This window comes from Solanum stenotomum, chromosome 6, assembly GCF_019186545.1.
Source record: "Solanum stenotomum isolate F172 chromosome 6, ASM1918654v1, whole genome shotgun sequence".
Taxonomy (NCBI): Eukaryota; Viridiplantae; Streptophyta; class Magnoliopsida; order Solanales; family Solanaceae; genus Solanum; species Solanum stenotomum.
Window position 1 is genome coordinate 61,284,586 of NC_064287.1, and position 17,775 is coordinate 61,302,360.

The window sequence follows — 17,775 nt, forward strand, 5'->3', positions numbered from 1 at the left end:
TCAATATATACAAAAAGGTTATTGTAATCCTATATGCATAATAAAATTGGATAGTTGCTTGTTCTAGTTTTCCTTAACCCCTTTCTTTGTCTTTGTACAATTTCAATTTAATGAAAACTAATGTATTATACCTTTAAAATTAATGGAAAATACAGAGTATTATTTATTAAAGTCAACGTAGACTTAACTTGAAAATAATAAATATTTCTCCATTTGTTATACTTTTAACGAATAAATATATTATTAACGTGATTAGTGACGTTTTAATTTGGATTGAAGAATTTTGACATATATATATTTGTAGAACTATCTAGAAAGAAAAGGATACTTCTTGACCCTAGCCATTGTTTCAACAAATGTAAATGACTTGTTTCTTTGGATAAACACGTGATGAGAGTTTTGATCGAGTTGTAAAAATATAGAGTAAGATTGTGTATAATAAATCCTTTTTCATTCAATTATTTTCTGAACGTCATGCCTAATGAGAGTTTGATATATCGAGTTATCTGAATAGACAAAATTTTGAAATAACCCACCTTTAGTTATGATTAAAAACAATACTTAATTTAGGTTATCGTATGAAGTGGAAAGCATGCCGTGTGACTTATTTGTGTTAAATATGGATGTATCGGATATTTTATCTATTTTTGTGAAACTCGTTTTCGTAATGTCTATATTTGAATCAATTTGTCAGTTTGTCGTTTCTATGCGTGAGCGATTATTAATTTGAAAATTAATAGTGTTAGTGTAATCTTAATGTGTGATAACATGGTTTGACCTTCAAGAATAAGTAGAAAATACGTCAATGAATGAAATTTCAAAATAACGTGGATCATTGATGTTACGGGTGCAACGTATATATATTGATTTTGATACAAATACTTTTGCGTAACATGTGATACCATCATCATATACAGCAAAATTTTATTTACACCTTATATTTATATCAAATCAAATAATTATTATTAATTAAATAATTTAATGAAATGATAATAAATTTATATGGACTAATCATGATTAAGTGATAAAATTCTACTAACAAATAGAGTACATTTTTAATAATATTACCATACTTGTAATTGTTCTCTCCTAAAGGATTAGGTATCTAAATAAAGAATAAAATAAATTAAAAAGCCTTTAAGAGGCTCCAATATGAACATATTAATTAGCAAGAATAACCCCATTATCTTAATTAAGATTATTCCTTCCTTTCTGCCTCTTAATTAGATTTTTAAAATATAAGGTCTCTCATAATAGCATTTAATTTAATTTTCAAAATTTTCCTCCTTAAAAAGTCAATCAAGCTTTCGTGTATAATAGGAAACCAAGTAAATGGCATATTATCAAGTGGTTGATTTAGTTATTCTTCTCATATCAAAATTATTATCGTTCTTATTAAAAATATCTGTCATTTTAAGAATTTATTCAAGTCTATCGATATATCAGAATATCTCATTACATACATAGATATTATAAACTTGTCATCAATTCTAACACAAATAAATATTATTTTTATATTTATAGACATACATAAAAATAAAATAATTTTAATTTTACGGTATGTGAGTACTCGACATCGAACGATTAAATAAAATATCATGTAATCCGAGTAAGAATCGATTTTGCTTTTTTTCTTTTTGCGTCACGCGTTACTACCACACGTCCTATTTAATCCGAGTAAATACTAAGCCGCCTATTATTATTATTAATCTATAAATTTCTTCAAGAACCCAACTTGCTTTTACTTCTATTTCAACGATTAATTAAACCCTAATCTGTTTTTAACAAACAAATTTTATCCATAAAATCTCTCATAATCCAAACAAAAACTTCAAATTATTGTTCAATTTTGGATTAACTCATTTGATGATTGTGAAGAATTCAACGACGGCGGCGAAGATGGTGGTAGTAGATGCGGAGATTTTGTGTCAGCCGAATATTTCCGTTGAGTACATCGGAGTTTCAACGGCGGCGCCGGTGGTCGGCGATGAGGATTTGGACTTCTTTGATGTTTCAGCTACTGCTACGTCTTCTTCTCGTCCAAAATCTCGTGAATTTCGCTCGGCTGATTTGGTTTCTGTTGATATTTCTCGTTCTGACTCGGTAAAGTTTCAGATTTGATTTCCCGTTTTGTCTTCTGCTATTTTTGGTAACTGTTTCAGTTAGTTTGCGTGCAATTTTGCGTATTTTGAAGAATTTACCTAATTTTATGCTTTGTGATTCGAATCGGGGATCTCAAAGTTGTTAGTCCAGCTGACCTAGGTTATCTCCTTTTCAGGGAAATTATTTTCTGTAGCACCCTGTTTTTCTTTGTGTATTTGTTTGCTGTGAAGAATTGGATCTGCCTAGAGGTTCTGATATAGTATTATTTAGGGTTTGGAGTTAAAAAAAGTTCATTTGATAGATATTGCTATGAATTAGGGTGTAAAAAACTCAATTCTGCTATTTTGAGTTGTTTTCAATTCTGGAATTGAGTGAGGGGCTTTCGAAAACAGCCACAACGTAATGGTAAGGTCTGCATACACTCTATCCTTCCTCCTCAGACTCTACTTGTGGGATTATATTGCGTATGTTGTTGTTCGATTCTGGGATTGTACGTATGTAAACTTTGCACAAGTATAACAGGTCCAAGTTGAAAGAATGAGGGTTCTGCTAAGTTTAGGGTCTCTGTCAAAATTGTGTAACTAAGATGAATTCTCTGAGGACTTGTATATCTGACTGAACTTAAGCGGGGGTTGAGTTGTAGTTGAATGATTTTTCTATTTGCTAAAGAAATGGATTTGAACTTTCAAACTCTTATTTGGGTTTCTTCATATGATTAACTGATGGTTTTTGTTGTTGGTTGTTGATTTGTTGAGTTATTTGACTATACTATCTCATTTCTTATGTGGACTGTGGTTATGATTGAATAATTTTGTTTTCTTAATGCTTGTTGATACTTATGTGGTTGAAATGCAATGTACCCGTGGTTTGACCTGACCTTATATATTTTGCAATTAGCAGGGTGTGAGATGCTCAACTAATTCTCAGACGACTATAATTGATTCAGCTAGAAGCAGTAATGTTATCCCAGCTATTCGTTCGGGTAGCTATACTGATATTGGACCTCGTAGATCCAATGAAGATGAGCATATTCGTGTTGATGATCTTTCAGCTCAGTTAGGTTCTCTATACAATTGGCCTCTCCCAGGTGCCTTCTATGCTGTGTTTGATGGTCATGGAGGTTCTGATGCAGCTGCTTATGTCAGGACTAATGCAATGAGATTTTTCTTTGAAGATGCTAATTTGCCGCAAACATCTGCTGTTGATCAAGCATTCTTGGAAGAATTGGAGAGTTCTCATTTTAGAGCATTTTTAATTGCTGACCAGGCCTTGGCTGATGAATGTAGTGTTGATGCCTATTGTGGGACAACAGCAATAACTGCGCTGGTTTTAGGAAGACATCTAGTTGTTGCTAATGCCGGTGACTGTCGTGCTGTTCTTTGTAGGAAAGGTGTTGCAGTTCAGTTGACTCAAGATCACAGGCCAACTTGTTTGGCGGAACGACAAAGAGTTGAAAAATTAGGCGGTATTATTGAATATGGTTGCTTAAATGGAGATCTTGCAATTACTCGAGCCCTTGGAGATTGGTATATGAAGCTTCCATTTGGGTCTGCATCTCCTCTTACAGCAGAACCAGAAGTTAAGCAAATGTTGTTGACTGAGGATGATGAGTTCATGATACTTGGTTGCGATGGCATCTGGGATGTGATGTCTAACCAAGATGCAGTGAATGTTGTTCGCCGTGAGCTGAGGCTGCACAATGACCCACACCAGTCTGCCAGAGAACTTGTGAATCAAGCTTTATGTAAAGACATAGATGACAATCTCACTGCAATTGTTGTATGCTTTACTTCTCCTGATCACCGAACTTCAGTTCCATCACAGAGACCAAGATTCAGGTGTTGCAACTTGTCCGAGGACGCAAGGAAGAAGCTGCAAAGTTTGTTAGGAAGCAATTGAGTGTAAGCTAGCATTATTTCATGATCATACTAATATATTTTTCCTACAATGTTGTATAAAAGAATTGTTTTATTTCTGGTTTCATGTCTGTTTGAGGCTGCTTCAGGGTAGTGAGAAAAAGCAGCCAGCAGTTTTGTAAGGCTATTGCATTGTAGGTGCTGTCATTTTCTTTTAATGGAAAGATAGAACTTGTGTAGTTATTTCTGAAATTAATTGCCATAATGCATTTTACCATTACAGCCATCTACCTTTAATAGTTGTTAAAATCTATGTTGCTAGGACATTTTTGGAGTTGTACGTTTGTGAATCTTTAAAAAATGTACTACTACCGTAGACTTAAGTGTTCATATTGAGTTTTTAGAAACCATCACAATTCACAAGTATGATTCGTCTATATTTATTTGAGTGAATATGTTGTGTTGTCTAATGGAGTTGGTAGGTCAATCTCAGAGATCTTATTGACCGGCAAACTGGAGATGGATGACCATGGGTCGTTATTTTTTTTTTTTATGACAAGGAAAATCTGCAACCGCTATCCTCTAGGTGTGCATAGGGCAAAGCCTCCGCTCCTATGCAATAGCTTGCAAACCACATAGGAGAGGTAAACCGCACCAGGCAAGCCTGGTGCGACGAGCTCGACCCAGAAGGCAAACCCCTTGCTNNTAAAATCTATGTTGCTAGGACATTTTTGGAGTTGTACGTTTGTGAATCTTTAAAAAATGACTACTATCGTAGACTTAAGTGTTCATATTGAGTTTTTAGAAACCATCACAATTCACAAGTATGATTCGTCTATATTTATTTGAGTGAATATGTTGTGTTGTCCAATGGAGCTGGTAGGTCAATCTCAGAGATCTTATTGACTGGCAAACTGGAGATGGATGACCATGGGTCGTTACCTTTTTTTTTTTTTTATGACAAGGGAAATCCGCAACCGCTACCCTTTGGGTGCGCACAGGGCAAAATCCCCGCTCCTATGCAATAGCTTGCAAACCACATAGGAGAGGTAAATCGCACCAGGCTTCTCGACCTAGAAGGCAAACCCCTTGCTTTTGCTGGCAAGGGGTTTCGAACTTGAGACCTCCAACATGGAAGTTCCAAGCTCAAACTACTGGGCCACCCCGAAGGGTAAACATAGATGTAATTAAGCAAGCTTTGAAGGGTCGTTACCTTACCAGCGCAGGAGTCAATAAATACATCCTTTTTGAAGGATTTAACAGGCACATGATAATAATTTTAAAGAGTCTAAGCGACATTGGTTTAAACTATTGTCTTAATTGTCAAATTTATGTGGCTTAATGTTAAGCTGCTTGTTTTTTTAAAACACACTTAATGAGTGGCTTTCAATTGTGAAGAAGAGTGGGCTACCTCATCTAGATTGGGGAGGCTTGTAATCTATTTTGGGCCAAGAATGAAGGTTAAATAGGAGGTAGGGTTTGTGAGGACATTATTTTTCTTGTGGCAAAGGATATTTATTATTACTATATGATGGAAAATATTTCCTAACTGATGCTAAATATCTCAATCTTTTCTTATCTGTTTATCTTTTGGAGTTTTCCTTCAAAAAATAATTTCATTTTCCCCCCCAAAAATTAGCTTAGATAAACAATGAAATGGATATAACTCCTTTACATTATTGTTCAAAATTTGAACCAAGACAAACAAAAAATTAGTTCATTTTTTATTCTATGTCTAAATTTTGATTAGTGAAACTGCGAAAGTAATATTTGTATTGGTGACAAATAATATATATTTAATGAAGTAATTGAAGTGTGTGCAAATTGACATAATGCCAATTTTCCAAGATAAAATAAGTTATTTGAATTATGATTTTATAGCCTTGAAAGCTTTAGTGGTACTATTTCTCCTCTTCTTTTTTTTTGTGTGTGTTCCAAATCAAGTGTCTTCAAAAGACAATTCTTGTTATCTTGCCTCACAAAGATGGTCGAGTTGGTTAAACAGATCATTTTTCAAAATAGAATTTCTGGTTTAAGATTTTTTTCATATTTTCTTGATCGAACTTATCACACAAAGTTGATTTATTGATTAAACGCAATTTACTTATCCTATGAAATTTACAAAGAATTATACGTTTATGATTTTCTTTATCGATAAAAGAAATTCTTGTTATAGTTAGTTCTCTCTTACTATTTCTTGACCCTTTATATTAGTAAGTACTTAATTAACAAGCGTTTGGTGACAAAAAAAATTCAAAAATATTATTATATGCTTCCTTCTTTGACTAGCATAGTGTTAAAGAATAAAATTTAGAAAATTATTGTTATTTGTTACTAATATTCACCTTATTAAAGATAATCACAAATTTAATTTACTACATTTTTTTTAGAACTGAATAAGATAAAAGCGTATGCAAGTCAAAACTAAACTATAGGAATAATAAGTAAATTTATTTCTAGTATTGTTATTATTACTCTTATATTGTTTTATTTTTAATGTATTATTACCAATTATTTATTTTACTTTGGTCCTTATGTTCTTCGTTATGATTTTCTTTACGCTCGTAATAAAAATAAGACTGCATAACCCGATCCATTATATTGGCATGTTGTAATAAAAATAAATAAATGCCACCACATAATAAATAATAAATGAAATAATAAATCAGCGCACACCTCCACCACTGTACATATATTTTTCTACAAATATATAATAAGAAAACTCGACGAAAAATTGTTCATTTTCTCAGAGCAGAAAATTCAAGCCGGAAAAAATGGCGATTGGGAGCTTAGCTAGACGAAAGGCTTCAACAATTTTATCTTCTAGATATCTCAAGTATTCATTTTCTCTTAGCAGAGGTTACGCTTCGGGATCCGATGAGAACGACGTCGTTGTTATTGGTGGTGGACCCGGCGGCTATGTGGCGGCGATCAAAGCGGCGCAGCTAGGTCTCAAAACTACCTGTATTGAGAAACGTGGTGCTCTTGGTGGTACTTGTCTCAATGTTGGCTGTATTCCTTCTAAGGTAATTTTTTTAGATTTTTTTGATTTAACAAAGTTTCGAATCTTCATAGATCTATTGATTTTTGCTATTGTAATACTGTTTATTATGCGATAGTATGTGACGATGATATCGATTAAGAGTATTCTGCTATTGAGTATTGAGCTAAAAAATTGCGTTATCTGTGGTATTCATTTGGTTAACTTTGTGATGATTTTGATTTGAGAGGCTGTTGTCAGATATCAGTTTTGTATTTTAGGGTTTAAATAAATCTATAGTAGGTTATTCTGTAATGTGAGCTCTGTGAGAAAATTGAAAAATTTGTGTTTGGTGTGATGGAAAATGATCTTCCATAGAAAATGTTTTTTTCTAGCATTTCAGTTAGTGAGTGAAATATTTTCTGAAAAAAAATGTGCTAAAGATTAGGAATAATGTTTGCAAATTGGAGAGTGTTATGATGAATTTTTTTTGTATTGAAGATAAATAGTAATAATATCTTTTAAGTATTAGTTGGAGCAAGTAGGATGAAGTTAAAAAATTAAGATAGTGACAAGGAACTTCCACCTATAAATGAGCCATGAGGTTCATTTTCTATCCTTTGACGGAAATGTATTCCTTTATTTTTTGGTAACCAAATACCAGGAGACAGAATTCTTGACAAGTGACCTTCGTCATACCAAACACACTTAGTAATTCAGGAATTCACTTCTCTAAAAGATTCTGAAGTTGCTTTGAAATTCCAAAGAGGGATGTAGTTAACATAAGAATACACTTTTAGACAATTCTTAAATATGTAGTATTAGTTTGTGACCTGTATTATTTAAAGGAATAATGTGTGTTAAATGTTGCATTAGTAATAAAAGTCTTTGGTTGTTATGTTTAATACATGTATTGAAATTTTTTGCATTAAGAGAAGTTGTATGTCATCGACATCTTTTTTTTTCAACCAGATTGCATGCTAAAATCTTGTTTAGTTATTCATCACTTATTATCTCTCATTTGCTTCTAATAATTTTTATAGGATTAGCTTTAGGATTATCGGAAGTATTACACATACAACTTTCATTTGCTATGTTGACACTTCAAATCAAGTATCCACCCCTGCAGAAAAAGGAAAAATAAGAAAGACCAAAAAACAAAGAAAGACTTTTGAAATTTGTAGTCTAAAACAATCCTTAGATATTTATGTGGCTATAAATCATTTCATTGAGGGAAAAGGGGGGATTTTAAAGTTATATTGTTTCTAATTATATAGTAAGGTGACATTCTTTTTGGGATGGATTAAAAAGGAAAGAGTGTCACATAAAATAGGATGGAGGGAATATGTAATTTCTGACTATCCAGCTGTGACTTGTGAAGTGTTGATTATATATTTTTTGGTTGATAAAAGATGGAAGGAAATGGCAATCGTCTCCACTGATTTCGATAGCAGATATATGCTGTATAATGAATGATATGTTCTTTTCAGTACTAAATATAATTTGTTTCTATTTGAATTAGAATTGAGTAATTTTATCCAAAGTGACGTAAAATAAAATAGAAGGTGCTTTCTCTAAGAAGTAAAATAAAATATAGACCTAATTTTTGAGTTATATGAAACTATTGGAAGGGGATTGTAGACATTCTAATTTCCAATTGATGAGTTAATCTGTGACTTACATATATAAGTAAAGACATCTGGCATGATCAACAGTCACATTCTTTTAGTTGCTGAGTGATGTGGTCAGTTGTGGTTCCAATTGACGAGTTGACTTGTAGCTTTCATATACAATTAGGAACCTGTTTCTTTTCTTTTTTTTTTGTGCTTCAGCTTCTTCCTTTTTTCCTGAATTTGAACTTCAACATGTATCAGTTCTCCTTTCAATAGTTTTACCTAAGCTAGTTAAAGACCAAAAGTTCTGGATGGCCCAATCTGCCACCCTTAAATGAGGCATACTATCTTGATATAGATTTTAATCTTGATGAATGTTTTCTCGCGAATATTTAGTGGGTTCCTTTGTTCTATTTTTTTGTCAAAAGTTCTGAAGGTTAAATACTTTTCTCATGGTTGTGCATTTTTTCCTTGGTTTGGCTTCTTAGCAAGGTATATATTTATTCTTATGAGTTAATTTGCATTGAAGTATATATTCCCAACTTTCCCTATTCTATGTTAAGATAGAGGTGGTTTCAAAAATAAATATTATATTGATATAGGATACTCATATTGATAAAATAATTTTAACTGCTTATTGTAAATTGTAAAAAGGGAGATTTTACCCCCTTTATCTAATGCTGAATCGACGACATATTCTAAGTAAGAAGAGCTGTTTGGATTTGAAAAAGAAAACAACTTTACTGACAATTGCATGTTTTTTATTTTGTCTGAAGAGTCCTCTGAATATTTTGGTCTTAGTTAGTTTCGATATATTTGTGGAATATGAACAAAGAAGAGAAGATAAGCTGAATGTATATGGCTAACTCAGTTTCTTTGATGCCCTTAAAATGTGACATGCACGAGGGTTCTCTTGTTGTGAATAAAGACGTAACTTCACCGAGAGGCCATTTTCATTGGTATCTAACCTAGTGCCTAGCTTACCCAATGCTGTCCATAGGGTGCATATATTCTTATGACCTCCACTTATCTTGTAATAACCCTCAACTATAGAGTTCTGCTCTAGTAATTTGCTAACTGTCATTCTGTTTTTGTGACATCATGAACTTAAGTTCATTCTTCGGCATAGTAAAATTAACAATGGTACTCTTAAAATATACTTGGCAGAGTAGTGCACAGGTTTATTCCCATCTTTCTCGTCGATGATTGTGCTTGGAGCTCTGTAGTCAGCTTTTGAGGTCTAATTCATGTTTACTGTTTCTGCTTTTCATGTGTAGGCACTTCTTCATTCCTCTCACATGTATCATGAAGCTCAACATTCTTTTGCTAGTCATGGTGTGAAGTTCTCTTCTGTTGAGGTAGATCTTCCTGCCATGATGGCCCAGAAAGATAAGGCTGTGGCTGGCCTAACACGGGGTATTGAGGGTCTATTTAAGAAGAACAAAGTGAACTATGTCAAGGGCTATGGTAAATTCCTTTCCCCTTCCGAAGTTTCTGTTGACACCGTGGAAGGTGGTAATACTATTGTTAAGGGGAAGAATATTATAATTGCGACTGGTTCTGATGTCAAAAGTCTACCTGGGTTAACCATTGATGAAAAAAGAATTGTATCATCTACTGGAGCTTTAGCTTTGACTGAAATTCCAAAAAAACTGGTTGTTATTGGTGCTGGCTACATAGGCCTCGAAATGGGATCTGTCTGGGGCCGCCTTGGCTCAGAGGTGACTGTTGTTGAATTTGCATCTGATATTGTTCCAACCATGGATGGTGAAGTTCGCAAGCAATTCCAACGTTCTCTTGAGAAGCAAAAGATGAAGTTCATGCTTAAAACTAAGGTGGTGTCAGTTGACACTGTTGGCGATAGTGTGAAGCTGACCCTTGAGCCTGCAGCTGGTGGTGAGCAGACTACTCTTGAGGCTGATGTTGTTCTTGTTTCTGCTGGTAGGGTTCCATTCACTTCAGGACTTGGATTGGACAAGATAGGTGTTGAAACTGACAAGGCTGGTAGGATCTTGGTCAATGAACGTTTTGCCAGTAATGTTCCAGGGGTATATGCAATTGGTGACGTCATTCCTGGGCCAATGCTTGCTCACAAGGCAGAGGAGGATGGTGTTGCTTGTGTGGAATTCATTGCAGGCAAGGAGGGTCATGTGGACTACGATTTGGTTCCTGGTGTTTGCTACACTCACCCAGAGGTGGCTTCCGTTGGGAAAACTGAAGAACAGGTTAAGGCACTTGGAGTTGATTATCGCGTAGGCAAATTTCCTTTCCTTGCAAACAGTAGGGCCAAGGCAATTGACGATGCTGAAGGAATTGTAAAGGTAATTGCTGAGAAGGGAACCGACAAAATCTTGGGCGTCCATATTATGTCATCAAATGCAGGGGAGCTTATTCACGAAGCAGTCCTGGCTTTGAATTATGGAGCATCAAGTGAAGACATTGCTCGTACATGTCATGCACATCCAACAATGAGCGAGGCTCTGAAAGAAGCAGCCATGGCCACTTATGACAAGCCCATTCACATGTAGAGATAGTGTCATATCATTGTTTTTTATTTTCCTTCGAGTATCTCGAATACTTGGAGCAGATTTTCTAATTGCCATATCGTTCCTCAAGTATATCTGGAACAGAAGTTTCCATCCCCCCTCCTCTCTTAATTGGGTACTCAAACCACCTCAAAGTTAATGTTTTCTCTTCTGCATATTCATTACTGTAATAAAGATACAAGCTGCATGTCGAGTTTAAATGCCATCAATGGTGAGTTTCATTGAGTTTTCTTTTAGCCCCGCCCCATCTTTGATCAGCATTATAGATTTTGCTTGATTGAAATTTACGAGTCTTTACTTTCCACTTTACCTCCACGAGGTAATGGTATGGTCTCTGTACCTCTACCCTTTTTGGAACTCACTTGTGGGATTTCATTTGGTATGTTGTTGTACTTTTCACTTTAAATGGTGTTCTCCCTCAAGCGTTGTATGGCAGTGATACCGGCAAAGGTTGTGTAAGTCATCCATAATATCAAATAAATTGTTTTTCATTGGTAAACTTACCAGGGGCTGTAGTTATAGTGATCTTCCTATTCAACTACTTTGATCATTTCCAAGCATCTGAAGATTCAATCATTTTTGTATGATTCTTTGCTAATATTCTTGTTATGAACTCTGCAGTGCGGCAATCTCATTGACATCAATACTACAGAAATGTGAGTTTAATGCTTTATTAGCCATTTTGTTTCCTTGTTTCTTTTGTCCTTCAATTGTTAATATGCATTGTCGCAATGAAAATATTTTGTGTAACGTAGCTATTTATCTCCTTTAGTAAACCTATCCGGCGTAAATCCAAATGCCTGGCCGGGACTGGGTAGAGTCATTGAAGTGTTTGAGAGCTACCAACAATCGACGAATTTGCTCAGTAAAATGTTAAAAAAAAAGGAGGTAATGGAAACACTAATATGAGTTTATTGATGCACTTATATGTTGTTCATCATTCATTCTCCCTGGGAAGAGAAGAACGAAGAACGAAGAACATTCTTCCTCGAGTTTAAACAGCCCAAGCTGACCATAATTTACTCGCATTAGCGTCTATGAAGTGAATACAATAATTGCAAACAAGCAAGACACACCCTTTAGAAAAGTTTGTGTTCTTATTGGATTTCAGTACAGTAAAGTAAAACTGATATAGTGCATCAATTCGTGAATCCAGTTTAGGGACTGAGTTACTGTGGTTTGTAGTCAATGATAAGGACTTTCTCCAGCTGAGGAAGCATTGTATTTGCAAATTCAACATGAACAGGATGAGCTACATACTCTGCAACGCCTTCTAAACTGTCAAACGTCGACTCAAAAACATGAGTGAAACCTTGGTGAAGGTTTTCTATGCTCACATCCTTACCCCTGCAATAATGACATACAAATTACATTTCAATACTTGTATGAACTTGCAAGAAAAAAAAAACTAATGCCTCACTAGTGTTGTCAAAGGCGTGATTAAGCCCTAAAGCAACGCTCAAAACTTGTTGAGCACTTTGACTCACTTAATGTGCGCTTCAATGTCGTCATCAAGGTTCTAAGACCTTTTCAAGAGGCAACACTAAACAATTGATATTTTAGTTTTATAATATTGTTTTTCTCAATCTCTTTGTTCATATGTTTGTCAATAATGCTTATAATTATTAGTTTTGGACTAAACAAATACATTTGTATTTTTTCTCCCTTGCGCCTTTTTCCATTAAAGCCTACACTTTATTTGTGCTTTGCTCTTAAAGTCTCAATAGACCTTAGAGTTTTTTTTTGCGCTTTTTGCTTTTGATAACACCGTGCCTCACAATGTTCTTTCTACCCCAAGTTCCCTAGACATAAAGCCTTGGGGCATTGCTACCAGAAGCAAGACAAAATATTACTTCTACATCACTTTCCATCAAGCATATATATAAATCAAAATTGAGTTTACTTCAACAGGACAATCTCTTCAAGTTCAGTTTATAAGTGCAATTCTTTTTGGATAACCATTAAATCCTCGAAGTCCAATGGTGTACAGTTTGAAACTCGATAGATAATAGACCCACTCCTCCTCCCTTCTCTACTTAAATCTAGGCTATTGTCTGCCTAGGATTCGAACCCATCACCTAACTGACATAGCACAGGCTATGCTCTAACAACTAGAAGGGGGAATTACCAAACTCAAAACATTTATAGTTCCAATTCTAGGAATGCATTTGTTTATTTTATTTTAACACTATGCACATAGAGTGAATGATCATTAGTGAACTTTGTATGTCGAGCTTAAACTATCCCTTCCGCCCCATAGTGGGAACTTCAAAACTCGAGTGCTCTTTCAGATCTCAGAGGTTACTACTTCCGGAGTATCTTAGTCGAAGCATGATATAATCTTTATATGTTGTCAACGCCAAAAACAAACCAACTACTGGCCGAGGCAAGGATGCATTAGTTTGCACACGAGAAGTGGGTGAGGTATAGTAGACCTAAATGAGAAGTAACATAAAAGACATATACTGAAACAAGCTAAGGGCGGAACTTTAACATTTCTAAAAAATTTATAGGGACGCAAGGAGGTGCACCTAGTATCGCTGACCACTACATAAGCCACTAGTGTCTGAGAGAAAGCGGACAGCACATTGTATAAGTTGGTGTGATTCATGAAGACTTTGTTTATCAGTAATCACCTTTTGTTGTCTTTTAAGTTTAAGTATGTCTGTTGCAGGTGATGCAACCTCTAGTAAATGTAACCACTCCCGGAAACACCCAAGGAAGTTATGGGTAATGTTAGAATCCATAATGAAGCAATTATACGATATGAATGGTATGTAACCTTAACGATCATTTTAGAAGTAGCCCTTTACTAGCCTAGCATCTATAGTCAATGCTCCAATCTAAGAAGTGTCAATACCCTAATAACTGGCAATAATTGTGTTACGACTTGCAGCAAATGTGATCATCAACATTGATCTATGCATTTTAAGTACTTTTCCTCATCTAGATCCCAATCAGCTAAAAAAGTTCAACAGATCTAGAAAATTCTTTCCTTTTATCACATTGACCTTTGAACTTACCAAATGATATAATAATAACATACCCAATGTAAGCCCAAAGAGTTACATTTAAGGAGGGTAAGTATACACAGATCTTACCCCGGAGGTTGTTTCTGGCAGACCCTCGATTCAACTTACCAAACTAACACACTAATGAAAATCAAGAATGCTAAAGTTTTTAGTTTGTATGTTTCTAATTATAAGAACCAAGAATGTCAACATTGAACATCAAAATCAAATACACACGTAAAAAGGGGTTGCTCCAATACTCAAATAAAAAGAGATAAACCATCCACGGATAAGGTAAAAACAGGGGGGAAAAGGAAAAGGGGTTGAACAGACAGCACAGAAAAGATTGAAGATTTGTGGAGGAGACAAGAAAGAGGGCACCAATAAAAATCAACAGCATAAGAATGTCAACATGGAACCTCAAAATCAAGCACACACATTAAAAGGGGTTGAGCAAGATTGAAGATTTATGGAAGAGAAAAGAAAGAGGGTACCAATGAAAAGCCTTCATGGGTTCAACAAGATTGACAAGATTAGCATACTGCTTAATAAGTTGATCAATTTGTTCAGGTGGGATCCCATCTTTGAACTTTGCTAGCAAAATGTGCTTCACCACTCCTCCTTTACCACCCTCCATTTCTATTTTCTCACTCTTCTTCCTTGACTAGACGAGCAAAAATTGTGGAGAAAGGGTCTTTTTTGTTGATTGTATGAGTAATCAATCCACTTGTCCCAATTTATCCCAATCTCTCTCTCTTCTAAAGAATTCACTTTAGCTATTAAATATTGAACAAGTGGAAGCAATTTCCTTACCTATTTAGTTGACATTTACTGTTGCAATACTAAACTTTCATAAGAATCGTATTTTTTAGCTTCTGAACTATTTAATATCGTATTTTTTTACCCCCTGAACTATTTAATAGTATATTTTAAAGATATATATGTCCCCACGTGGACACATTACTATTTATAATTTTGCATTATTTTTTATGTCCACATGGGCAAATATATATGTTTAAAATATGGTATTAAATAGTCTAGGAAGGTAATAGGTCCTCATGAAAGTTTAGTATTGCAACAACAAATCCAACCAAAGTTGAGGTATTTTTCAGACATTTATCCCTTATAAAAATACACATATGAATTATGAGCTCAATCTATTTTATTTAGCAAAAAGATGAATATTTTTGACTTATTATCGGATAATCACTTATATTTAAAAACTTTGTGTAGTTTAGTATACACATATATATGTGTATTTAAAAATTCTAATCGCCACTATCACATAAAATTGTTCACACATACATCTAACTTCAACTTCAGCAATACGTACACACATACGTTGGTAAGATTATACCATATCTACACGATTTTCAATTTAGATATATGTATTCTACTATGATTTAAAATTAAAGTAGTATCAATAGTGTTATTTACGAAATTTTCATTTTTTAAAAAGAATCATCATACTAGTTTTCTACATTCATATTTGAGTTTCCCATTTAGAGAAGAACTCTCAAATTCATGGTGTATTTTGCTGGGTAAATTGAAGTTTCAAAATGTCACTGAGATTATTGGACATCGGAAAACAAGCTTTACTCTATGGAAAATCAAAATGCACGCCATCGTTGTGCAAAACAGTTTACATAAACCTTTAACCGGAGAAAAACCGATCGACATGAAAGCCGATCAATGGAAGGAGATCGATGAACAAGCTCGATATCTAATTCATTTATACCTCGCAGATGAAATTGAAGAGAGAACAGCAAAACAAGTTTGGGATAAATTAGAAGCTCTGCATTTGGAGAACATTCGAGTAAACAAGCATTGTTTATATTCTCTTCGAATGAAAGAAGGTACTACTACTACTGCTTCTGTTACTTCTCATATTAATGATTTTGAATCGATCGTTACGGATCTGGAAAATTTGGATGAGAAAATTGATGATGAAATTAAGGCTTTGTTGTTATTGCGTACTTTACCTTGTTCGTATGAAGATTTTGTTGATGAAATTGTAGATGGTAAAGATACAATTTCATTGGATGAAGTTAAATCTTCATTGTTGAAGATTTCTTCAACTGAAAGTTCATCACAGTTTAGATCTAGATCCAGAAAAGGAGAGGTAGTGTGTTGGAATTGTGGTAAAATTGGTCATGTTCGTAGAAATTGTGATGAATAATGGAGGAGTGAAATGGTGATTAGTCACGGATTCATGATTTGAAGTTTAATGAATTTCTAAAATGTTGAATTAGTATTATATGATAATAATAATTGAGTTTGTGATCTAATACTTATATGAATTATCGTGACAAAAGCTATTGAAATCTAAGTTGAGTCGTTTACACCTTATTTTAATGGTTATAAGTTGTAACATATGCTTCATGAGGCGTGTATTATATTGTAATGTGTGTGTTGTTTTGATGAATATAATATTTATTTTATTACTTTGATCAAGTTTCCTAAATAACAAACCTGGATTTTTATTTTTTTTGTCAAAACTCTATAATTATGCCTCATGCCTTTTGCTCTTTTAACGTAAAAGGTGGTCAGTCATTCTTTAAGTTCTAGGAATATGTTCGATATCTCATTGATGGAATTTGATAGCTATTATTCCATTAAAGTTGTATTTTAGTGCTCTTCTAAAAGAAAAGTTCTTTTAAAATAGATCGATTAAGAGAAGACATTTCTTATTACCATAATAGATCATCATGTAATACTTCAGAAAAAACATTTGAAGTTTATGAATTTTGTCGCGTACATCTGAATTATTTCAAAATTAATTAATTTATATTTTTCTTATAAAAAAATTTGGCTACAGTTTAAATAGTAGTCCCCAAATTAGGTGTTTGTGCACTAGGCCCAAAATAACCCAAGCTAAGCTAACAAAGCCCACATAATCCTAAAGCCCAAAATGGATTTCGACACACATCTAAGAAATGAACATTGACTAGGCCCAGCCCAGTTCAATTCTGAATTCTCTTGAAACTTCAAAATTGCTCTTATAATTCAGGCACTAGATTAAATTCGGAGCTAGTTTTAGGGATGGAATCGAATAATTATGAGATAAAAAATGAGAGAATTGGAGTTGTTATAGAATCAACATCTTATTCTTTAATAGCAAGTGCACTGCAAGATCCATCGTTAGGAACAACACTTCTAACATGATTTTTACCATTTCAAAACCCAAAACATATGATCAACGATGAAGGTATCTCAACCATCCACCACAAGTCCACAACCCATGTTAGTTTATGTATTTATATTATCTTTGTTCACTTTTATATGTCAACTATTTCAAAGGTAGATTTTCATTTTTATTTTTCACTTTTAATATATCAAGAAAAAATAAATCAATTAAAAGTGAACGAAGAGAATATATTTATTGCTCCTATGAGAAAGATAAACCAATTCAAAATATAAGAGTGAACAATCAACAACAACAATAACATATTCAGTGAAATCCCACTAAGTGATAAAGCATACTTAAACTTGATCACTACCTCGAGAAGGTAAAGAAGAGTGGACAATTAGTTTTAGAAATATATGGTATAGGGAGGTACGTGGGATGTACACAGATTTTACTTTTACCTCCAAAAAGTAGAGGGATTGTTTCTAATAGACCTTCGATCTTCTGAAGTAAAATCATTTTTCAGGACAAATAAAATG

The 17,775-nt window shown here is 34.0% G+C and overlaps 3 protein-coding genes across 3 annotated transcripts; 2 read left to right on the forward strand and 1 right to left on the reverse strand.

Moving 5' to 3' along the window:
• Positions 1-1,712: 1,712 nt before the first annotated feature.
• LOC125866640 (probable protein phosphatase 2C 49) lies at positions 1,713-4,204 on the forward strand. The gene is made up of 2 exons (XM_049546938.1): positions 1,713-2,103; positions 3,004-4,204. Exons 1-2 carry the CDS (start codon positions 1,867-1,869, stop codon positions 4,000-4,002), a joined length of 1,236 nt encoding a protein of 411 aa, XP_049402895.1. The 5' UTR covers positions 1,713-1,866; the 3' UTR covers positions 4,003-4,204.
• A 2,452-nt stretch (positions 4,205-6,656) lies between these two features.
• Positions 6,657-11,323, forward strand: LOC125866627 (dihydrolipoyl dehydrogenase 1, mitochondrial). The gene is made up of 2 exons (XM_049546923.1): positions 6,657-6,985; positions 9,830-11,323. Exons 1-2 carry the CDS (start codon positions 6,734-6,736, stop codon positions 11,078-11,080), a joined length of 1,503 nt encoding a protein of 500 aa, XP_049402880.1. The 5' UTR covers positions 6,657-6,733; the 3' UTR covers positions 11,081-11,323.
• Positions 11,324-11,987: 664 nt separating this feature from the next.
• LOC125866665 (stress-response A/B barrel domain-containing protein HS1) lies at positions 11,988-14,816 on the reverse strand. The gene is made up of 2 exons (XM_049546977.1): positions 14,604-14,816; positions 11,988-12,445 (listed from the first exon to the last, which is right to left on the reverse strand). The coding sequence occupies exons 1-2, from the start codon at positions 14,744-14,746 to the stop codon at positions 12,268-12,270; spliced, it is 321 nt and encodes a 106-aa protein (XP_049402934.1). The 5' UTR covers positions 14,747-14,816; the 3' UTR covers positions 11,988-12,267.
• Between the last annotated feature and the right edge of the window lie 2,959 nt (positions 14,817-17,775).